The sequence below is a fragment of the Malaya genurostris genome, chromosome 2, assembly GCF_030247185.1.
Source record: "Malaya genurostris strain Urasoe2022 chromosome 2, Malgen_1.1, whole genome shotgun sequence".
Lineage (NCBI taxonomy): Eukaryota > Metazoa > Arthropoda > Insecta > Diptera > Culicidae > Malaya > Malaya genurostris.
In genome coordinates this window covers 105,919,010-105,944,880 of record NC_080571.1, presented here as the reverse complement: position 1 = coordinate 105,944,880, position 25,871 = coordinate 105,919,010, and the positions used below count along the sequence as shown (strand labels likewise).

General features: G+C 35.8%; 1 protein-coding gene across 5 annotated transcripts in view; it reads right to left on the bottom strand.

Annotated features, from left to right (window-relative positions):
- Positions 1–25,871, bottom strand: part of LOC131432719 (choline-phosphate cytidylyltransferase B-like) — an 83,166-nt gene that overhangs the window by 5,793 nt on the left and 51,502 nt on the right. For 4 of the 5 annotated variants that reach the window (XM_058599186.1, XM_058599187.1, XM_058599185.1 and 1 more), the window contains exons 4-5: positions 1,763–1,948; positions 1,554–1,691 (exon numbers count right to left, since the gene is read on the bottom strand). In XM_058599186.1, the coding sequence (XP_058455169.1) occupies positions 1,554–1,691; positions 1,763–1,948 (324 nt within the window). Of the gene's footprint in view, positions 1–1,553; positions 1,692–1,762; positions 1,949–2,889; positions 3,043–25,871 lie in introns of those variants that run through there. The other variant, XM_058599189.1, reaches the window with a different exon arrangement.

The window sequence follows — 25,871 nt, the reverse complement described above, 5'->3', positions numbered from 1 at the left end:
GGTTGCTAGCTTGAAATCACCTAGCGAATGTAATACGATTTTCGATTGAATGCCAAATGAATGAAAAAACTACAAGGATCAGCCCTATGGGGTTGTTCGAGCCATTGATGTGAAACAAGGTAACCGAAATGTCTAATGATCGATAATCAAACAGTCCAATCAATCGTCACACTTCTGAATCCGCCATTGCACGAGAGTCTGCTTAGATTGATTTTTATTAGGAACCAACACAGAACACACGAACCCATAATATAGACTCTGTTTGTCTTGATTTGTATTATTTTGTAGTCGACGAAATTACGTCAATATCCCAAATGTATGCAACTATATCTTTGTACATACTTACGTTACGGATTTCGATATTTAAGTTTTTCTTCGCCAAGCTTGTGTTCAAGTTTTGTATGCACGCAGTTATTTTTATAGCGTTAAACTTCTCTACCATTACTACCATTCTGCGATTTCAGTTGAAGTGATAAACTTTTTCTCATTAATAATCGAGTTCATCTTATATAAATTAGAAATTATTCAAAATTTACCATGGAGTAGTTGCAAACTTCTCAGGCGAAAACGACATAACATGGAAATTCATCCGAACTCGTATGACACAAGATCAGAGCATACCAATTAAAGCTTCAAATCGTTTTATAGCGGTTTCTATCTAGCAACAACCTACCACTAAAAGTTGGACTGAAGCGTTAGCTTAATTTCGCTTATATTTATAGATTCGCGTGCTTGCAATAGCTTCGCTTTTTCATCGATTGGCCAAGAAGAACGATGCTTTCCTATTGATATATCGCTTACTCCTTCAAAACCGTAGTCTATGGTAGCAAAATCCGGTATGTCGGAGTTTTCTAGCAGACAAAATAGGACACTGCTAGCTATAAATCAACATTTAAATGATATATAATTGAAAATACATGGCTGTAAACATTCAAATTAATACGTAGAAATACTTTTAATTAATTGATGAAATAATATGTTATTAATGATTGAAACTAAATTGACTGAAATGTATGTGTTCAAAATTTCTAATTTGCTACCCTATATAGAAAATAAAGATGTATTCCACATAAAAAAACAAAATTAATCTAGATGTTGTCTGTCATGATTCAACTTTTTTTACGACATGAAAAGTATAAATTTACCTCCGGGTAAGTGTAAATTGACTTGAGGGTACGAGTTCTTAGGCTCATCACGCAAAGTCCAGGGTAGTATGGAAAAATGCGCTACTGAATTGTAATTATTCGGGTGACGACAGTAACTTGCATAAAATAAATGTACACCATTTCATAAAACTCTCAATGTCCAAGTCCATGTCGTAACGGTAAAGGAAATTGTTTGTCCTATTTGTGAATGATCTTTTCACAAACATTTCAAACTCATTATTCGCAAGAATGCAATCGCAATCTATCTGCATGGTAAATACAGGATCCACTCTTCATATCTTTGTATCAAATACGGCTTAATTAGCTGGCACAACACAGCTCCTTTGGCAATTAGTCGTGTCATAATTGACCAAAAAACTCATACACAAACCCAATTCGCAAACTCACCTCATCAACGTAGCGACAGTGTCGCACCGCCTCGTACCGCTCATCGTCGTCCATAACCGTGCGGCCCTTTCTGCTGTGCGTTAGCTCATCGTTGCACACTCCAACAATTAGATACACATTACGAAACACATTTTTGGCCTACAATCGACAAGAAAAATAGTTCATACTTGGAGCATATACATAGCTGAGCAATGACTCATCAAGCCTACCTGCATTAACTGCCGGGCATGGCCCTGGTGGAATAGATCGTAAATACCGTCGGCGTAGACCCGAATCCTTCGCGGTGCGGTGCCATTTCGAGCCATCTGGTAGGTGATCTTCTGGTTGTAGTCACAATGATCCCGTTCGGTAATCGCATCCAGCTCATCCGAGTATGGCGCCGGTTTGCAAATTGTCTGCAAGTGAAGAAGGAGAGTAAACAAAGTTGACATGTGAGTAGGGTGTTCTGTTGTCGAGGGTACACAGTGGAAAAGATTTATGAAGACGAAATAATGATAGATAAATAGTGAAATTAAACAAATGCGCAAGTTGACGCGATGACTGTTGGATAATGGTGTATTCATTCGTCTAGAGTCATTAGAGAAGGCTCAACACAAGAGTGTCTTAGTTTGATTGTCAACGAACATTGATAAGAACTAAGATGAAAATACAGAAAACAGATATCAAAAATTGTTTTACTTTCATTGAAAATATTCCGTTTTGGTTTCGATGAGATGAATTTTGGATTTCTATTTTTTTTAAATGCCTAAAATCTGTTTTGGACGCTTCAGCCGAAAATCGTCATCCCTCTGAAGTAGAAAATTGTCACACCGAATTATTAACTGAGGCCCGGAGAGCCGAATGTCATATACCATTCGACTCAGGTCGACGAACTGAGTAAATGTCTCTGTGCGTGTGTGTCCGTCCGTGTGTATGTATGTAGCAAAAATATGCACTTACTTTTCTTGGAGATGACTGAACCGATTTTCACAAACTTAGATTCAAATGAAAGGTCTTATGGTCCCATAGCTTACTATTGAATTTGATTTGAATCCGACTTCCGGTTCCGAAGTTGAAAGTGCACTCAATTTTCTCGAAATTGGCAACATAATATTGACAAACGCAGAAGTTCCATATTAAGATCCTCATATCAACGTAACGTCTTTATTTATGTATAATCACTGACAATTTCTGCGATGAGACTTAAAACCGCACAATTCGTGATGAAAAGCTGGATTGCTATTATGTTTCGTTAAAACCACAAAACAACCAACTATGAAATAACTTCTACCTCTCAGGCAACAGCAAGCTTAGTAAAAACGGAAAATAAACTCACTAAACTAAACAAGATACCTACTTCGCAAAACCCAGCTATGATCAAAGCAAATATTGCACATAACTTTCTGTTTGTGATTAGGTCTCTCAAAAACAATGTCACATCCTTCGAAAGCACTGAAACCACTTCCATCAAGGCAACGACATTCGCTAAAGCCATGCTTGTATGGTACACGCCGTCGGTAGGTTGTTAGACAAGTACGTGATTGCACGGCGAAATCGTAAATAATTAAAAATAGCACCTGACCAAACCGAAACTAAAAGTAGTTCGAATCAACAGTCGAGAACAATCGATTGGGGATTAGTTTCTTTCGATTGAAATGTCAAACAATGGTATTTGAAACTACCTGGCTGATTGAAAAATTACAATGCATGATCGAGATATAATTAGAAATCGAGTGTCGGCAGAACATACTCTTAATCAATTGATCGACAGTTTCCTAATCAAAATATTTATTCCTCATCCGTTCGATTGATCATCCACCCGCGAATAAAGCAAAACCTTGACCATCGAACCTTAAAATATAAACATTTTCCAAAGTTGGCCGTGTGCATCCAAATAGGTATGTATTTGAGACAAGAAAATACCCACCCCAGAAACGGATCGGCTGATCGCGACTGACGTTTCATTTTTTTCTGCTGATCCATCGGAGCAAGTCACAGTGTGCATGCATAGAAAACTGTCCCTGACAGATGGTGTTCCGACTTTTGAAGCCACATGTGGTAAGCTGACTTTGGACGCAATATGTTTGTGAGCGAGTAACGATGATGTTTTGGTTGCAGTGTTGTTTTGCGAAATTTCGCCAAATCAATCCCTCATTACTGGTTGGAATGTCAGACGAGGTTACCCAACAGACTGGAAACTCCCATCTATTTGCTTCGGAAGTGAGCAAACTAGTGGCTTGAGATTTTTTTTTGTATTTTACGAATGCTTCCAATCCATAGAATTGATGGTTGCCTTCGATTAGCGCCATTACCATTCAACTATAATGAGAAGATTCGGTCAACTGAGTTTGATTATCTGTTGTTACCTTTTGTGCCTCACGGGTGTGCAGCAGGTGTAACTCCACACAGGAGCATTTCCACCAGAAGTTGCTATTATAATTGCTACCGACCAAGTTGCAGCTACCTATTGGCTAATTTTAATTACATTCTGATTATATGAAGGGGTGTAGTCATTCGAACACCTTTATTAGTGGAAGAATATTGAAAGGTTAACAGGGTAAGTCTGGCACAATGGTTCTGATCCATAGTTATTTTTAACGCGTTTGAATCACGCAAAAAGACGCGACCGCAAAGAGCAATACCAATCGTTCTAATTGCAATTATCCATCAATTAGGAAAAACAATATTCAATGTTATATTGTATTTTAATCAGTTGCAGTTGCAATTAGTTTTACCATCTTCTAAAAATCAAAGTAAGTTCCGCTTTTGAACCTGAGACTAGGGACTGGCATAGTGTTTAGTTATGAGGAATTTATTGTTTAATTTTGAGGAATTTGCGGCATTTCACTCCTAAAATCGAAGCTTTTTGACTACGATATACCACTCTATAATTCTGGGACCGGAAATCAGATTTTTCCCCTTTACGGGCTACTCTGGCCGAGGGTGGGAATTACAAGGCTCCACACTTTCCATGCCGGACGAACTAGGCTATGGTGCCCAAATGAACACAAGCAGGGTGGCAAGAGAATTAGTGATTTCACTTGCACGATTATTTAACGGTTTGTAGAACTGACCCAAATAGCCTATGTTCAGTATTTTTTTTAAATATTTCTCTCATTCAAGCTTTCAGTAGAAATCCCATGTCCAGAAGAACATCGAGAGCTGAGAAATGAAGTATTTTTCGGGTGTTTCCTTGGAACTACGTTTGTCGAAACTCATCCTCAGTTCATCCACAGTTTGTCCAAACGTTCATCTTCTGAACTGACAGTACCCTCCAGCTCAATGTATTCTATCTTCATTTTACCTGTTACTTCGCCAGTAACTTCGATGTAACAATAAGATTAAAACAAGCAAGATATCTGGTCAACGGTACCGGAAAATTATCAGTCTTGCATTTCACGAGGGAAAAAAGCATCAAGGTTCTCACAATTTTCTCTAAAAATCAACACATTTAATCAGACTTCATGCTTTTTCCAAAAATGCTCTTAAGCGTAGCGTAATTATTTTTCGAACTATTCAATCTTCTGCAAAACTACCACTGAAATAGTCTTCTTCTGGAAAGTCAGTCCTTATAAAAACTTATTCGAAAAAAACTTAGTGTATTCTAGACAGAGCTACTAAATGTCAATTAGCAACTTTGCCCGATGAAGATTGGAAAGCCAACCAGGCTCTACCAATCATCATATATTGAGTGTCTGAGAGCCGATCTGTCATAACTTAAATTCTCTTAATATTATACTCACCAGGACGCTCATTGATTGCCGATGCGATTGATATTTTCTTTATTTCTCCTGTCACTGCTTGATTACGATGTAACTAAATATTAATCAAGTGTCATAAACATTGAATTAAATTCATTTACACCAATAAACTCGGAAGTCCGATGATTTTTGCAAAGAACAATTAACTTTATCAATTTATGTTTATGTTAGTACTCTCATGGCATTTTTTTACTTCAACAGGGAATAGGAGAATGAGAAAGAGAAACATCGCCTGTCTTTGACTGAGTATATTTCTACTTGGTCATAGAACTATCGAGTATCTCATTTGACAGACACTTTGACCGTACCGATTACAGTTGACGATGATTTTAGTCAGTCTGTCAAGGTCATTTGACATGACTGCCAATTTGCAGCTCTGATTCTAGATATGGGCAAACCCGTTCCTTTCTAAGAACTCTATATTCAGGGACTAGATGTGAGTAGGGATTTCATTCGTGTGATGTCCAGACTCATGTCCATTCGCTACACGTTAGACGCACATCTCCTTCGAATTGAACTCTCCGAGACTAATCATTGTACTTGTGGTGAACGTTATCGGGATATTGATCAACTAATAAATTCTTTGCGTACCCAAGGAAGACCATCCAATGTTCCAGTTCGCGACATTCTTGCTTGCAGTGACCTTCCATACCTGGAACTTCTTTATCATTTCATTAGGACCATTGGAGTTTAAATTTGACAATTGACTATTTTAAGACTTAGTTCTGACTCCAACTGCGTCCATTAGTTCAACCAGAAGATAAATTTGAATAGAAATGATGAACTGATACAAACAAACTAGAAATAGTTTATAAAAAAAATAGTTTATAAAATAAAAATAAAAGCTTATTTTACAATTTATAGCAGTTAATCGTTTGGTTCAGATAATATTCTTGAATAGATTTAAAAATAAATAACGAAATACCTAATATGATATTTGAAGTATAAGAGAAATATGTTTTATGAAATTTAAATCGTTGTGACTATATTAGATTTATATTAGGATAAGAAATATATGTAAAAGTGATGTTACGACGAAGAAAAACTTATGTAAACTGCCTTGAGAAACGTATTTACGGAAAAAGAACCGTTGAAAACTTAATAGTTGTACCGAAAGAATTAGTTCTATTCAACCGTCGCTTCGTTTTTCTGAAACTTTGTATGTTTCTTTGTGAATCATATGAGAGCTGCAAATTATATTTTGTAGTAAACAGATTCAATAATAGTGAGTGCCTTTTGCATGGTTTCTACCAATAATCATTCTCTTTTGTATACATTTTCAAAGTTCACGAACTTCTACCAGATTCCTCAGACCAGCGAACGTTCCGAATGATGCAAGTTGATTATATACATACTCAAAGAATTCGATTACTTAAATTTGATGATAGAATAGAGAACTATCATTCTTCGATGAATAACTCCCGTTCACTCACTCCTCTAAGAGAACTAATTCTTTTGAACCGTTCGCGGACTGACCATCTCTAATGTATTCCAATACTATTTTAGCCTAGTATTATCTAGAACAAAGTATAAGGTTAAAAATGAATGAACTAAGGAACAACTCTCCTCCCGCAAAACCGATTTTTTCTAACAAAATATATGATATTCATTCAAAGTTGGATTTTAGCGAGACAGAATAAAATTATTCTAGAATCCTTAAAATTTACGCTTGTCACTTTTCAAAAACAACAACAATCTATTCCTCTAACCCTGACTCAACTTTATTTTTCGACACATTCATGCAGCGCGAAGTGCGTGGAATCCCGGAACACCTACGCTCGATGGAAATCCCAAAAATATTTTCAAGTAAGTTCAGGCATATTGACTCTGAGAAAATATTTTACACGGACGGATCACGAATTGAAGAGGCTGCTGGGTTTGGTATATTCAACAGTAATGTTTCGGCTTCATTTAGGCTTCAAGAACCTGCATCTGTTTATATAGCAGAGTTAGCAGCAGTTCATTATAGTTTGAGTGTAATCGTCAAATTATCTCCAAACCATTATTTTCTTTTCAAAGATAGTCTGAGTGCAATTGAAGCCATTCGCTCAAACGCTGCTGGCAAAAATGAACCTTTTTTCTTAGGCAAAATAAAACAGTGCCTGAACGTCATATTGAATAATAATTATCAAATCACAATAGTTTGGGTCCCGGCTCATTGCTCCATTCCAGGCAATGAAAAAGCCCATATTTTAGCCAAACTGGTGCTATTGAGGGTGAAGTATATGAGAGACCAATTGCTTTCAACGAATTCTATAGCGCGTCTCGCCAAAGAACACTTGCCAGCTGGCAAGCTTCTTGGGATAGAGATGATCTGGGTCGATGGATGCACTCAATTATTCCGAAAATATCGACAAAGGCATGGTTCAGGGGACTGGATGTGAGTAGAGATTTCATTCGTGTGATGTCCAGACTCATGTCCAATCACTACACGTTAGATGCACATCTCCTTCGAATTGGACTTTCCGAGACTAATCATTGTGATAGTGGCGAAGGTTACCGCGATATTGACCATGTCGTTTGGACATGCGTGGAGTATCGTGATGTCAGATCCCAACTAATAAATTCCTTGCGTACCCAAGGTAGACTATCCAATGTCACAGTTCGCGACATACTTGCTTGTCGTGACGTTTCTTACATGAAACCTCTTTATTATTTCATTAAGTCCATTTGAGTTCCAATTTAAATTTCATTTTATGTTAGACTGTTTTCTCTTCCATGAGTTCAACCAATAGCCGCCAGCTATCTTATATAAAATAAAAGTGATGAACTGATACAAACAAACCTGAAATAGTTATAAGATCATGTACAAAATAAATGTATTTATTTAATATAAATTATAATAGCAACTCGCTTGATAAAAACAGTGTTTAGATTAACTAATGAATACCAACATACTAATATGATATTCAAAATGTATTAGGTTTAAGGTACTATGTATTGTGGATGCCACGGCGAAGAAAAACTTATGTATATTGCTAATGAAATAAACGTATTTATGAAAAAAAATATTCCTCTAGAGACTGAGATGATTTGAATTTGATACTCCTATCATCGACAATCTTCGACTGCATCTTCGTCGACATGAACATCGTCATCATAGCTGATAACCTTTAAAAAATTAAATATAGATTCACCGAATAAATCAAACCATCTTCTAAACCTTTCTAAAGTTCTTACAAACTCTGAAAAACCAATTTCAGATGTCAAGGAAGGAAATCAAATACTCCTTGCCAGAGCTTAAAATTGTCACGCATTCTCAATGGCAGAATCCAATCCAACAGCCTCATTTTCAATATTTTACTGTCTCATTCGTAAATGACCGACACCAGAACAAACGAAGAAAGACAAAGCATTTTCGTTTCTCATTGAAAAAATCACAGAGAATAATTGCCAACGTCACTCTTTCCTATATGACAAGACGAAACCAAACTAACGTCTTTAGGGTGCATCAGCAGATTTTCAATTCTAATTCTTTCATCGATGTATTGAAAATCTTGGCTATAAATAGTGACTAAAATATGACAAATCGAAGTAATTACATCCCAGAACCTCTTTGGAAACCGGAACTACTACAAATTCGAGCACCAACAGGTAAAAGTTATTGTGAAACCTTTTCGATTCTCACAGCTTCGGTTGAATATCGACACTGCATACTGTAGGATTTTCACTGAAAACTGCACATGACTGAAAGGGCAAATGGGAGAAAAAACCCAATTTTGAAACTACTCTCCCGCTTATGTCATTGACTGGACATGAATTCGTTCTCATAGTTTGCAAGCGAATCTATTGAAATCGATACCAACATTACCACCCCTATTCTGTACGGCGATCGATTCGAAATATTCCGATCGAATGTGCAATTCCCATTCTGCATTTCGTTCGAGTTGGGTATGAACTCGAATATCATTCGTTCAAGTTGTTCAATTTTCGAACACTACTCGATCGACTTGCGTACGTATTACTTATGTTCGGTTTAGAATCGTTCTAGTTTGTTTATACAAGTGTGACGGTTTCGTTTACTAAGAAATTAATAATATAAATAATATAGAACGTGTAAGTAGTGTTGACAGCTTTGATGGTTAGTGTTCGAAATTTCAAATGTTCCCGAACGAGAGTCGATCGAATCATACAGTTCGAACGGAATGAAGAATGCAAAATTCGAACTTGAACGAAAATGTTGATTCGTTCGTATCACAAATCCGTCGGATTGCAGAATCGGGGTGTACAACACAAGTATTCGCCCTTATTCTGAATAACGACGTTTTGGTTTTTCGATCGAATATGGTTCGGTCGAACCATAGCTACCTTTGATTTTGCTAGCGTTATTAGGAATACAAATGAAATACGATCGAAAAAACGATACGTCGTTATTCAGAATAAGGGTGATTGTTACAATTTGACATTGCCGAGACAAATGTTGATGAAATTAGAGGAATCATTGGCTAGCACTTAAAAATATGGAGGCTCCTACACGGAGAACCCGCAGATCACAAAATTACAATATTGCAATTCTGTATAAAATGTTCAAAACGACGTATGTAACAATGAGAGATTCTCTTTGTTTACTTTCTCTTTCGATTATTGCGAAATTTTCCTGCTTTTTTCGGTAATTTCTCCAGAGCAGATTAAAAGATGATAGCTTTAGTTATTATTATCGGTAAATGATTGGAGAGAAGGATTGCTAAGAGTGCCGTAATAATCAAAAGAGAAAGTAAACAAAGAGAATCTCTCATTGTTACATACGTCGTTTTGAACATTTTATACAGAATTGTTGTTTCACGTCCTGGCTGTTTTAACTAAAATGTTGTTGATTTAACTAACATAGATTTTTTTTTTTTTTTTTTTTTTTTTTTTTTTTTTTCATAAATACGTTTATTTCATAGGCAATATACATAAGTTTTTCTTCGCCGTGGCATCCACAATACATAGTAGTTTAAACCTAATACATTTCGAATATCATATTAGTATGTTGGTACTCATTAGTTAATCTAAACACTGTTTTTATCAAGCGAGTTGCTATTTTAATTACATTAAATAAAATACATTTATTTTGTACATGATCTTATAACTATTTCAGGATTGTTTGTATCAGTTCACCACTTATATTCAATATCCTATAGTTGGCTATTGGTTGAACTCATGGAAGAGAAAACAGTTTAACATAAAATAAAATTTAAATTGGAACTCCAATGGATTTAATGAAATGATAAAGAAGTTTCATGTATGGAAGGTCACGACAAGCAAGAATGTCGCGAACAGGGACATTGGATAGTCTACCTTGGGTACGCAAGGAATTTATTAGTTGAGATCTGACATCACGAAACTCCACGCATGTCCAGCTAACATAGATGTTGATTTTGTCATAACCATTCAGGTAAACGAAATTGCTGTATTCAAATGCTGTCACTTGGCGGAGAACAGACAGCAAAACTTAGAACAAAAATCCTCTTCATTTCACCAGAAACGTTTTATATTGAAAATTTTCAATGCAAATGATCGTCATTTATGTCATTTAGGTAGTGGCCGTTTCATGTAAGTGAAAGTATGCAGAAGAATTGAAAAACACGTTTTCCATGTATTTAAAAATCAATCCTGAAATGGGCCAAAATACCTCGGTTGCCCTAGTTGTACCAAATTTTAACCAATAAAATTTGAACATTTTAGTTGTTTTGCGATCGCTGCCTTTCCCGTGTAAAAATGCTCAATAAATTTATGAAACATGCAACCTGATTTTACTTTACTTACTTATACTTTACTTATACTTATTTTGAAATTTGATAGAAATCAAGCAAAGCATTAAAATTATCTATTATGAGCATACATTGTGCTGTTATTGATGACAACTAGGAAAGCTCTTATTGATTTCAAATTACTGTCTAACCCGTACAAAAACCGTCTCATTCAAGACATGGGATGTTGGCCCCATTTCCAATGGATTGGATTGTACCATTGAACCTGTATGAGACAATAAGATGTCTCAAAACTTGTACTGAACTGAGTATTGCCTCCAACTTTTCAGTTGTTGTATCAGGAAAATCGTGACGCTGAAAATCGTTTCTAATATTGGGGCTAGTAAATCTTTTCCCGGATTTACACTAAAACTCCCGATTTCCCGATTTTCCCGGTCACTTGCCACCCTGTCAGTTAGCTCTAAAGTACCAGGGAAGTGTAATTTGCATATATGATGAATTACTTGAGTAAGGATTTTTTCTATATTGCCAACTCTAACAGCTCGTAATAGTAGTAAGAATCAGATGAGAAAGAGTGAATTCAACACCTTACAGCATAGTCCTGCATAGACAATTTGACTAAAATATCACCAAAATCCGAGTGCAGCTTTGTTCATAGAGAAAATATTATCGGAAAGGTTATTGCACAGCAAATAAACAATTCGCAAACAGTCGCGCCAGCAAACTACACAAACCCGTTACCATACGGCGAACTGTGTCAAGTTCTAATTCAGCGTAAGCTCCACATAACATACGACATCGTCTAATTAGTCTAAACAAAACTAATATTGACACTGCACTGGCGACCACCATCGTATATGTCATAGAAGAAGAGGAAAAAAACATCCGATAAAATCGTCGCAACCCACGCCAACGAAGGACAAGCCACCGACAACGATATGTTGTGGGAGACTCTCGAGCTACAATGCCTACACCGGAAAGTGCTAAGATAAAATCGATTTTTCACCATTTTCCAGTACAGTGCCTTTCACCCAGTAACCAAAGCTCCGATGCAACTGCATTGACTGAACTACAGCACAACTGAAACAGGTTATCAGGTCACTCAATTATAGGTAGAACCCAGCTGGACGAAGGAATCGAATCCATTTTGTATGTCCGTACGGAAAAGCAGAAAGCAATCCGAGTGATTGATGAATTTGACCAGACTAACCTTCAGGTGTTTTTTTTTTTGTTTTGTTATGTTTTCACTATCTATGCAGTTAACTGGTTCCGGTTGATTGAAACTCAATGTACAGAAAATTCATATTATGTGAATTATTGCGCCAAAGAGAGACACTCCGGGATTGGTAAATCTTGCGGGCCACGAAACCAATAAAAAAATTCTAATTCAAATATTTCTACTAGCTCCGAAACGATTTCAAACTTGTCGAAATCACATCAAACGATTTCCTCGATCGGAATGTTAGTTGTTCGTCCATTGCATCACATTGCTTACCTCCAAATCGCCGAGAGAAACTTTCAGTGGTCCATTTTCCACAATATTAGGGGCCATCTTGAGGACGTTGTGCCGATTTCGTTCGTTCGTCGGTTTCACACCAGTTTAGCAGAACAAATATTGCAACTCGCGGCCCGAGTATCGCAACCCGGCAGTGTACTCCGAATGAAAATCCGTTATAAAAATATAGCAAACTGCTCTTCCTAGTTGGACTGCCGATGTTGTGCCTATGGGCCACGAACGAATTTGTGCTCGACTGATATGTAGCCGGTAGCAGCCGAAAAAAAAACTTGACACTAGAGTTCAGTCACCGTCGGGGCTCACTTGGATTGCTGATCTGGAAAAACTTATACCACGTTCTACCGAAGTTACCGCAATGTTCTGCACGTTTCTTGCGAACTCGATTGCTATCGTGACTGGACGAGGTCCGTCAAAAACTTACTGACTGACCGATTAGCTGTACTTCTAGTCGCACTAAGGGGTTTTTCTAAGCCGGATGGATTGAGAAAGAAAAAGGAAAAATAGAAGCAGTTTCTCTTTTTCCCCCGATGCAGAAATATATATACAACCGGATCGGACCACCGCGCGCTCGAAACTGATTCGTGGAGCTCTACAAGGCAGAAGCCACGCATCGAAACATGCCTCCTAGCGCGCACATGAAAACGTTGATGACTAGGGTGTCCCTCATCTGTCTGTCAGTCTAGCTGCCTGTTTGTTTGTCGGTGTGCGGTGATTTTTTTTGGCTTTATGGGTATTGCATTCGTAAGGTGAAAAACGAAATTGTTTGCATAATTTGGGCTCGATCGAATGATGTTTGACCCCACCTTGAACCCCGGCATGCTAACGATGTGCGCTACCAGAATGGTATGATGTATAATATGAACCGCCCGGTTCATCGTAGCGTGTCATGAATGGCTCAGTATTATTAAAATAAAATAATACCTAGAAATCCCAGAAATTTTCAGAAATAATGCACCATTCTTCATTCGGTGAATAATTCCTGTAACCAACGTCCGAATTATAGCGGGAAAAATTATTGTCTTTACTGATAAGCAACACAGAAACATTCCAAACGATTGCATACCCTGAGCATCTACGAATGTTTCTTCTATCAAAGAATGTCAAAGAAGCTGCGAAGACTGCTCATCGATAGAGCTGACCTATCTCCGGTTTTCACGTTGAATGTCCAGTTGGTATTGCATCATCACGTAGTCAATAGTATCAGTAAGCTTGTATACTGACCACAACGCATGATTCATACGTTTTTGTTAACCTCTATTTTTTCAACGAACATTGATAGCTAAATTTTTCTATACGATCATCATCCTTTTTTTACATGACTAATGTCGTAAGAGCAAAATAGATAGTATAATCAGTCCAAAGAGTGTGTTAAACTCGTGCTCTTCTCGACATTTGAAAAATCAGTCCACAATTTAGAGCGAAAGTAATTAATCATTCACGGAACGACCGAAATAAGCTCTGCGCCTAATTCGTATTTCTGTTTTTGAATTAGTTGATTTTAACAACAAAATTTCCAAAATAACTATTAAAGTAGTTAAAATTGAGAATTTACCTTGCTGAAAAAAACTCTCATTTTTAGAGAATGTGTTTAGTTGGCGAATATCCTGGACACAAACCAGCAATATTTCAATCCAACACGAAATTCTCATTGACAACTAATTCTGTGACTAAAATCAGAAAATTTGTTTTCATTTTTCTATCACCGTCATTTCTGAAGGACAGCACAAATAAAACAAAAAAGAAATTGGTTTTATTGACAAGTTTATTAGCCAAAAACTCACGAGAATTGTCAAAGCAAAACAATCCATCAAAACCCTTCTTAATCCACCTAGTGGTGTCATAATGCCTTTCTCTTCTTTCATAACAGTCTAATGAAAATATATTTCATACCTTCATTGAAGAATGTTGGACACTAATTTTTGATGCCAAAAGGCTTAGAATTGCATGAAACGTCGAGATTTAGTGTCATCTCGAAAAAAAATTTTTTTGAAAAAATCGACTTTTTGGGACTATGAAAATTTTTCCAAGTCCCAGAAAGTTGATGTTTTCAAAAAAAATTTTTTTTTGAGATGACACTAAATTTCGATGTTTTATGCAGTTTTAAGAGGTTTGGCATCAAAAAAAATTTTCGATTTTGAAATTAAAAAGAAGTTTATGTTTCGTTTATGTTTCGTTTATGTCTTTTTCTTCAATACAACGTCGTATTTATACCTGCCAATATAGAAAAGACAAACGAGACTGAAAAATTCTTTTCGTCAGTAGTGTGCCATCTAGTGGCTAGTAGTCATTACGGTGTTAACGTTTTTTCGGTGACAGTGCGCCATATAGCTGCAAATTGCAGAAGCCAATTCAACCATTTATTTGGTTGAAAATAACGTTTTATTTCTTTAATTCAACTAAAAAATTATGAAATGACAGCACACTTAATTGGTGAATTCAACTAAAAAAATAACCATTTCAACAAATACTTTATTATATTGAGAATTAAAAAATCTAAATTAGCAAAAGTAAGATTTTTTTGGTTGTCTCAAAAAATAACTAACTAAAATCAGAAAATCAACTAATTTTTTCGCCAAAATGCTGATTTTGGTCTTTCCGTGTTTAAAAATACTTTTTGAGATTCGAATTCAGTTTACAAAGCCAAACAACGTTATTCTATTTTGAGTGGTTTCAGAAATTAGTAGCAGAAATGACAGTACAATCCGGAGCGACTTGTTCGGATTTCGATGAAACATTGCACACGTCGTGAACATGGCAAACCATTTGTTTTGCACAGATGAATACTGATTTAAAGGTTGCAAATCGAAAGCCATTATAGCTGAGAGATGACGAACGACGATGTTGCATGTCCAAAATTATTCTGAAGTAACATAAGAAGAGCATATTCTAATGTTTGAATGTCCATTTAATTTGAAGTTTTGCAAATATCTATAAATTGTTTTAGCTGTATTGTCTGCCATTTCAAAGAGGCACAAACCAAATTAACATCAAATGTTGGCTATCAGGTTTAGAAGGTATTGCATAAAACCAGTTCTAATCCATCTGAGGGCGTAACAATACCTTTCTTATACAACTCATATTTATAAATATTACTAAGATAAAAGCTTTGCTTTTCATCTTGAATAAGAACAAAAAAGTTTCTTTGAGCATAAATTAGTATAACATTTTCAATTTTTAATCAGTATCGAGCTTCGTTTTTTAACGTAGTCGCTTTAAATAACGATTTGAAATGTAATACACACTTCACCCTGTTTTTCCGGAACTCTAAGTCGGACTCATGCACACTTTACCCTGTAATTACGGAACTGAAAGCCGGATCCGTACTAAACTGTTCATCAACTTATATCAACATACTATCTTTCATTCGAATCTAAGCTACACACTTAAAAATTTTTACATCTTATTAGATGCACATAAATGGAGCGTCGCAGTTCACGCAAATTTACGTGGAAGAACATTTAATATTGTGTCTAAGACTCCATGACATGAAATTATTTGGAAAAAAAAGAATTTTGTAGCAACCCACCGCGACTTGAACCGAGAATCATTGGATCGCAAGTTCGTCTGATAATCGACTGAACCACAGAAGCATGCATCTGCTTGGCCGGTAAAAGGTGCATTTAAATTTATACAGTCGCACCTGCTAGTAGAACGCAAGTTACAGTCGAAACCAGTAAAATTCAAGCTCATCTAACATTAGGTCATTACAAATAAAATTTTCCGTCATTTCACAAATTAGGTCTTTATGAATTACATCGTATGAGGGATGAGTTACCTGTAAAATTCAAATTTTTTTGGAGTGTAGTGAAAATCGGTCAAGTAAAACTTGGAGTAATTTCCGGTATAGTATATAATCACACTTTCCGGTACTTCCGGAACTAAGATAGAAAATCCGGAACACCCAAAATTACTGTATTTAGTTATGAATTAACCAGACCAGAACAAGGAATGAATTTTACGATAAGTTAAAAGTTGCTCGATTTATCAAAGTCATGTTTTGAAAGATTAAATTTTTATACTTATTAGCCTGTAATTATGGGACCAGAAGTCGTATAGAATTCGATATGGTTCTATGGGGTTGAAAGAATTTTTATTTGAATGTAAGTAAAAGAAAATCGGAATCGGATCGGGTCTCTGAGAAAACCGAATGCATTTTTCTTGCATATTTTACCCCGTTACCGGAAGTTCGATCTGGTTAAATTGAACAGCAGGCTACGGGGCCAGGAGTCCTTTCATTTGAATCTAACTTTGTAAAAATCTCTGAAAAAATTGAGTGCATATTTTTGTTACATACACACATACATCCACACACAAAGACATTTTGCGTACGTGATGAACTGAGTCGAATGGTATATGACACTCGGCTATCCTGATCTCAGTTCAAAAGTCGATTTTCACCGTGACTGCATAGTATTTCTATATGAGAAAGGCAAACATAAAAATTTTGTCATATTTGAACTTTTGTTTTCAGTGTATACTCACTAGATTTGCTATAATTTCAATGCTGGAATGCTCACTTAATTTGCTATAATTTCAAAACTGGTTTAATACAAAAGTGTTTAAAAAATTAGGAATGCAATTATAAAAAAAATTATTTTCCTAAATTAGTTTTCTAATTCTTGGACTATCATTGAACTTTTTTGTCTTTGAAATATTTGTTTTAGAGGGCCCTCTTGATTCCCTATAAATTCTTCTTGGATACAATTTTTGTGCAATTAATAAAGTTGAATATTTTTGCTGCTATACAGAATCGATTTACCAACGAACAACGCTTGCAAATTTTTTTATTTTACTATTGGAATTCAAGCTCGGTTAAGAGAGTGTTTATCGAAAAATTGTGTTCAGCGACGAAGCTCATTTCTGATTGAATAGATACGTCAACGAGCAAAATTGCTGAATCTGGAGTGGAGACCAGCCAGAAGCATTGCAAGAGCATACCAATGCATCCCGAAAAAGTCACTGTTTCGTTTGGATTATGGACCGGTGGTATCATCGAGCCTTACTTCTTCAAAGGCAACGATAGGCGGAACGTGAATGGCGAGCGCTACTGTGTCATCTGAAGATTTTTTCTGCCCAAAATGGAAGAATTGGGCATGCCTGACATATGGTTTCAACAAGACGGTGCCACATCCCACTTGGCACGCGAAACAATGATCAACTTGAGAACCTTCGGTGAACAGTTTATCTCACGTTTTGGGCCTGTCAATTGGCCGCCTAGATCGTGTAATTTAACGCATTTGGACTATTTTTTGTGGGGCCATGTTCAGGCTCATCTCTAAAGAGCAAATCGATTTTGATTTTTCCATAAATTATGCTAATTGCCTGAATTATTTTGAGTCGTTTTTGCATCAAATCACTGTTACCGAAAATTGAATTCATTATAATAAATCTAAACGCAAGAAACCTGTTTTAATTAACCTAGTGGTTGATCATATCAATCATATTTTGTATATATTCAAAATATTTTTTTTGAATCTTAAAAGAATAACCGAAATCGGGTTGGATTGGTGATTGGAGAAGATTTGAGGTCGATTTAGAAAACTTTTTGTGATTTCTCGCCCTTTTCAGTGATGGTATAAAATTTTTAACACACTTTACCCTATATTCCCGGATCCGGAAGTCGCATCCGGATGAAATTCAGGAATTACGTATGGAACCACAGGACCTTTCATTTGAACCTAAGTTTAAGAAAAGTTTAAGAAAAGTTAGAACACTTATTTTCACAATTTTTTGCACATTTTACCCCATAATTCCGGAACCGGAAGTCGGATCCAAATATTCAGGATTTTTTTATGGGACCGCAAGACTCTGCACTTATTTTCACATTATTTTGCACATTCTACCCCATAATTCTGGAACCGGTAGTCGGATCCAAATACATAATATTCAAGAATTTTGTATGGGACCACAAGACCTTTCATTTGAATCTAAGTTTGTGAAAATCGGTTCAGTCATTTCCGAGAAAAGTTTCCGGGCCTCGGTTCAAAAGTCGGTTTTCACAGTGATTGCATAACATTTCTATATGAGAAAGGCAAAAATATATGCCAGTCGGTCAATTCAAGGCTAAAAGTGAAATATTCGTATAGCCACATATTGTGCCTTCGGTCAAAAAGGTACCTAACTAGTAGTGGGTAGAAAATGCTTCCTCATCCGTCTTATATTCTTTCCTTGGTACCGTCCGATTACCTATTGTACCGATCTTACCGGAATGCGATTCTCTCCGGTCAAGAGAACCAAACATTGGCTCGAACTCAAAAGACAACAAATTACGGATTAGGATGTGAAAATTGCAAGTTTTTGTTCGTTGATATCTTCTATTATGCCTAACGTAACACCATAATTCTTACTCCATGCATCCGAAAAATGATGGGGGGGGGGGCTCAATATTTTCAAAATGGATCTGCAATTCGAATTCAGTAATCGGTAATTTTAAATTTTATTTCTAATCTTATCTCAAACTACCCTTTTGTTAAGTGAGAAAATGTAGTTGCGGACGCGTAGAAAACGATATCTACGGTAAACGGAGAATCTTCTTCCAACAGTATGATCCAAAAGATATAAATAAAATTTATATCTCTTGGTACATTTTTCAGGAGATAGTTTGTTGAAATAAACGCGTGAATTGTTTACAACAGTGGTAACACTTTTTCTCCTTGACTCCGATTGACTCTCTCTCAATTATATAGATGAAACAATCTTCTTAAAATTTACCAAAAAATTGAAAATAAATTGTACCAAAAATGAATACTGCTCCGAGTTACACCTTCGTCGTGATTGTATGAAAGTTAAACTTTGACATGTTATAAATACCCATTGTGGGAAAGATTCAGAAGACAACTGTAGACATCATAAATAACTGATAATTAAATAAACAATCGTGTTTACGTGAAAAATTTGTATTCATGATTTCGATAATGATTTCATGATAATGAAATACTATTTGAATACAAAATTTAATGAAAATTCTTGATATGATTGCAGTACTCACGAGGAAATGCAACTACGAATTTTCATTTTTTCTTAATTTAGGATGTTTTCAAATTCTATATCAGTAAATTTATCATAAAAATAATTATTTCAAATGATGGTTTCACAAGTTAATATACCTAAGTCCCATATTAGCATAACATTCGTATATAAGGCAGATATAAGACTCCATTGCTCTGCATCCGCTTTACATGTACGTACGAAGCATCCTGGTGTTTACACGGGTAGGATTTCAACTCTTAATCGGCTACCCGACTTAACTATCATGTAACTCACTGTACGACAATGAAGATTCATAATGCGATGACTTGCATGAGTACCAGTTAAGTGACAATTCCCTCACAATTCATATGAAAAACAAATTATGGCATTAGGGAAAGTTTGGGAGGGATTCTGCGGAATTGGCGAATTAAAAAGGATTGGGAAGAATTATGCAAAAATGTTATATTTAGCAAAGTAACAGTTCGGCTGAAAAGTTCGTATCGTTTAATAGAAACACACATTTTTTTGCCAAAATTCGTTTTTATTATTCAACATAATTGCCATCAGAGGCGATACAGCGATTATAGCGTTCTTCCAACTTTTCGATAACATTTTTGTAGTACGATTTGTCCTTTACCTCAAAATAGGCCTCAGTTTCAGCGGTTACCTCTTCATTGCTTCTAAATTTTTACCAGCAAGCATTCTCTTGAGGTCTGAGAACAGGAAAAAGTCACTGGGGGCCAAATCTGGAGAATACGGTGGATGAGGGAGCAATTCGAAGCCCAATTCGTTCAATTTCAGCATGGTTTTTCGTTGTTGTTTTTGATCGATTGTGAACTCACGCGGCACACATTTTGCACAAAGCTTTCTCATATCCAAATATTCGTGAGTAATATGTCCAACACGTTCCTTTGATATCTTTAAGGTGTCAGCTATCTCGATCAACTTCACTTTACGGTCATTGAAAATCATTTTGTGGATTTTTTCACGTTTTCATCGGTAACAGCCTCTTTTGGACGTCCACTGCGTTCATCGTCTTCGGTGCTCATATGACCAGTACGAAATTTTGCAAACCACTTACGAATTGTTGCTTCGCCCGGTGCAGAATCTGGATAACACTCATCAAGCCATTTTTTGGTATCGGCGGCATTTTTTTTTCATCAAAAAGTAGTGTTTCATCAACACACGAAATTCCTTTTTTTTCCATTTTTTTTCACAATAACAAAAGTAGCTTCACTCAAAATGCAATATCTCACAAACTAATAATCAGACAGCTGTCAAATTTATACACGTATCTTTTGAAGGTTGGTACTAACTGAAAATGGTATGGATTTAATTCTAGTGGTGCCCTCTCATAGAAACGATACGAACTTTTCAGCCGATCTGTTAGAGGCCTATATAATGTATTTTGCCGCAGTTCAGTTATTTGGTATCATTTTTTTGTGAAATCTGAACAGTATCGATATTCTTTATAGTATCCATATTCTGTAAAAACTGTATGCGCATGTAAACATCTGTGCAATACAGGTAAATCTGTATAATTAAGATCTCTGGCAAACCACAGACCGAACATTTTCTGTCCATCATATGCCAAGTAGAGATATCTGAATTTCATTTAATTTCTAAATCTTTTGAATATTTTACAAAAGGATATTTCGATTGAGTTTCATTTATTCACTGACCATTTCAACCAACATTGTTCCAAATTTACTTCTTGTTTACGTCACAAAATTTTTTTAATTTCTATTTATATAAATACTCTGATTACATAAGAGATTAAAAATGTTACATGTTGAGATTTGAAAAGGAGAATCACATTTTGCAATTTAGGAATAAGAGCCCATCGCATCAATTCTTGACCGAAATACTATAGCCGTCGAAAACTGTTAAGTAATAGATAGTCAATTATTGACAATTACCTAGTGATTCATAAAACTGGTTATACTAGGGATTTTCTACCCTACATGCCATAACTCACACAAAAAATCCAGAGAACAGAAAACCGCGTTATATGCTTAGAAATGCGAAGAAAACAACCTATGAAAAATTCTAGTGTACGTGAAATTATTCTACCTCGAGTATCAGTATCTCTATATGCATAGAATTAGAAGGATAAAAAAATGCCACTATCTCACGTATGCCTCAACGCTACCAAAGAAACAATTTCAAATAAACAAGAAACACCCTAACACGTGTTGCACCACGCGGCAAACATGACTCTCGCTCTCCCGCGCCAATTTACGAGCATGAGAGCGAGAGAACGAATTGCACGCTAACTACTCTACATTCTCGGAATGACAGAGAAATCACTCGAAAAGTATTCCGAGGCTAACGTACCGGACGAAGAGTGGACCAAAACATTGACATTTCGAGGAAATCAATACAAAGAGAACAGTACGACGCACTTATATGAAATAATATGAAAGAATTCCGGTTGGATTCTAGGCCTAATTCAACTGATAAGAACTTTTTGGAGTTTTCGATAACAGGTTCATAGGCTGTTAGTGCGTGCGTGTATTTTAGTTTTCAATGAATAATAAAATACTACGTGGCCATCATTTAATCTAAGGCGTAAATATTTTACGAATATGAAATCAAATCACAACGTGGTCACGTTTTCGAGGCGCCACGACAAATCCGTTTACAAGAAAAGATTCCATAGCTTATTCATGCTAATTTCTTATTTATTTGAACCCTTAAAAATATGAACTATTTATAAATATTAGATTACGGGTCTAGATGATCTAGTGGTCTAGTAAAAAAATCCACAGTGATTAAAAATTCGAAACAAGTCACCGAATTTTCAAACGAGTCTGCTTCTTCATAATAACATCACTATAGCTGACCCTACCGACTGCCAAAATTATGTGAGATTTGACCTACCTGTCTGATGCCTTATGTCTGATGGTTACCCGCAATTAACATTCACATCCCGCATGTTCCATATTTTCTCACTATTCATCGGACAGCGGTGACGCGACGCCAACTTTCGGCGGCAAGTGAAAATACTGAGATCACGTTGCTGCCATTCCAGTTGAATGATTTGGGAAGTACCGTGATATCACGTGACTTCGGTTGGCTTGGTTTGGATTTTTTTTTTCTGAGGATGACAAGCGATCTTAATGTCGCAATGTCTTAGAAAAATTTCAAAATCGCTCGGAAAATGTTATGTACAATGAGGTCAGCCATTATTTCCTTATCTGTTTCCTATTCGTCGACTTATATGAGGCAATAGATTAGAAAAGCATAAAAGCATAGAGCACCAGGCGACTCAAGTCACTTTCTATGCCGACAACTCTTTCCATGTAGTGTCAGCTCAATACAAATTAGGTGGGATCATCAGCCATAGATTGATATACTTTTTGTCAGAGTCCGAGTTGGAACGGACGAGCACCTTAATATGAAGCTTCATTGTTTGTAACTCAAAGACTAGATTAGGCAGGTTTAGTAAGAAGCTAGTTTAACATTGATAAAGCAGGAAGTTAGACTAAATGATAAAAATTATGAGTGCTACATAAATGATTATGTTGCTATAACTTGAAGGGTAAGACGATCGACTTTAACGCAGCTAACTTGGGTTTGATCCCCAACCCCGCATATAAACTCAGAAAGTTTTTTTTTTTGCGAGGATTAGCCACGTCGCTGATTTTCGATTTTGAAAGATAACGTAGTTTTCGAGCACTATTACTGGAAACGGCAACCTGCACAGAAAAAAATGATGAATTTTACAGGTGACAGAATTCTACAAACGATACAATTCACAACTACTTAATTTTTCAAATGACGCAATATTCCACTCGCACAGAAATTTACACGTTCCGAGTGAAATTGGCACTCGGCTACCAAGTGCCACTGTATGGATTTATATGCATCAATTATTCAATGAACAGATATGAGCTCTGTGGTTCAGTCCAGTAACCGATGTGCTTTGTGATCTAATGTTTCTTGGTTCAAGTCGCGCTGCTGCTAATGATCTTTTGTTTTTTTTTTCGTTTGAATTTAAGCCATGTAATTTTCAAATCACATAATTTCACATGTTCTTGGATGAAAATTTGTGTGAAATACGACGCTCCCTTTATGTGCATCTTATAAGATGTATAATCACAAGATTTTTTCGAACTGTGTGGGAACGGTAAAGGCGAAAAGAGAATATTTCATTAACTATAATAACTAAAAAGATCTGCATACTTCAAGATTTTATTAACCAGTCTTAATGAGCATCAGTGGCGTCCCGTGACAAAATTTACGGGTTGTGCATTGATTATGTGGTATGATATCAATTAGAACAGTTTGTTGTAAGTAAAAACTAAAGATTGAGAAATGGATATTTGCTGGTGTTTTTCAATACAATGAAATAACGATATACTTTTGGATGGGATTTTTCTATTAAACTTATTTCGTATTATCGACACAACAGAAGAAATCGGCGTTCTGCACTTCGAGAAAATCAGTCAATAATTTCATCAATAAAACCACTTCGACGTTGCAACTCATTTTCAACTGTCATAAGCAAACATGACAGAAAGAACTCAGAGCTGAGCTATGATTTGACCGGTTGTGCAGTGCACGAGGTGCACATGAAAACAAGTCGCCACTGGTTAGCATGAAACCTTACATTGGAATCTAAATTTGTGAAAATAGGTTCTCCATCTCCGACGAAAATTAGAGCACAAACTATAACATACACTATTTTGCGATAACGGTCAAAAGTCGATTTCACAGTGATTGCCTTTTCTATGAGAAAGAGAAGATCGGTTAAGCGAAAACTCTACGAGATTAAGGTTGAATGTTTCCAAATGGAGGTTGCATGAAAAATACAATATTTCATGGAATATTTGGAAAATAGAACTGATTACAACATACAGAAATTGAAATTCCATGTAATTCACAAAACTCAAGATTTCTCTTAAAATTTAAGTAAACAGTTAATTTAAAAAAATCTAGTGGGTTCTGAATTGATGAAAAAATCAAAAAATATATATTGTTTATCAATAGTAAAATATTTTCTATATTTACCAAAATTCAATACATTGTTCATCAGAAAAAATATGTAAGTCTTATGATAAACGATAGAATTGAAAGCACGAACGAAAATTTCAATTCTTACACCAGAAATAATGATAATGATTTATAACATTTTCGATATTTCTAAGCATCTCTTTCGCCGTCCTTTTGTGGAAAAAGGTTTTGCTTCACAAGTTTTTCTTTTTTCATCAATCTTAGTAATTTTTCAGTTCGTTTCTGGATGGGTTTTGATAAAATTTTAACTACACAGCAAAATTTTATGACAATTACAGAAGCTGCGAATCCCCATTTAACGCAACTCTTAATAATGTCATTTCTTACAGTCGAAATCATAATTTTCAGAAATTTACACATTTTCTAACAAATGTGCTTGTTCATGACAGCTATACGTTGTAAAAAATTACAAAAAATAAATCATATATTTAATGCCACCATCAATTGTTATAAGTTTGTTTAACCACAGTTTTAATTGTTTGGTCATTCTCCGAGATAAAACCATTAAAATAAAGATAGTTTGAAAACTCAAAAAACTAAAGACAACAATTGAAATTGAAAATATTGTATCGAGGAAAGAAAAATTTAGGAAGACAACAGATTATGTAAATAAAAGAAACTTTTGTACACCTTGAGTGTTTCGATTAGAGATGTTGAGAATTTAACGGTTTATGTTGAGCTGATGAGTGGCGTATTTTTCCAACATAAAGTGCTTTGCAGTGATGAGTCGAAGACGAAACGTGAAATAAAAAAAAATATTTTGAGTTTATTCGCAAATCCACAAATTCAGATAAACTGTTTGCATACATATAGCGGAAAAAAATAAAACTAAAACGATGAAGCTATTTATGTAGCAAAGAAATTATCTTCTTAATCCACCCAGTGGTGTGCAGTGGGTAGCAGAGAAAATATCTTCTTAATCCACCCAGTGGTGTGATGATGCATTTCTCTTATGATTCAAACATTCAATTTGAGACATGCTTAATCATTAGGATTTGGGCTGGTGTCCGATACACTTCTGTCGCATATCCGACAACATTCTCGAAACCAAAAGCATCAGTAATAATGCATTTGAACGTGATTATTGGTCACTTTCTAAAAAAATGTATTGATAGAAAAAACGCGATTCGTTGATTACGTCACTTATAGGATTATACCCTCGGAAGCGGAAGTATCTACAATTCGATCTTCGAACTTCATCAATTATACAATAGTAGCCTAGAACTTGATCAATGATGAAAATGAGCCTAAGATTGTTGAAGTCGTTTCAACCATATCGTTTTGTCGGTTACGTCACTTATATCATTACATCTTTGAAACCGAAAATGACAGCCAACTGGTCTTCGATCTTGAACCACAACCTTATAGTAACTTTCAAACG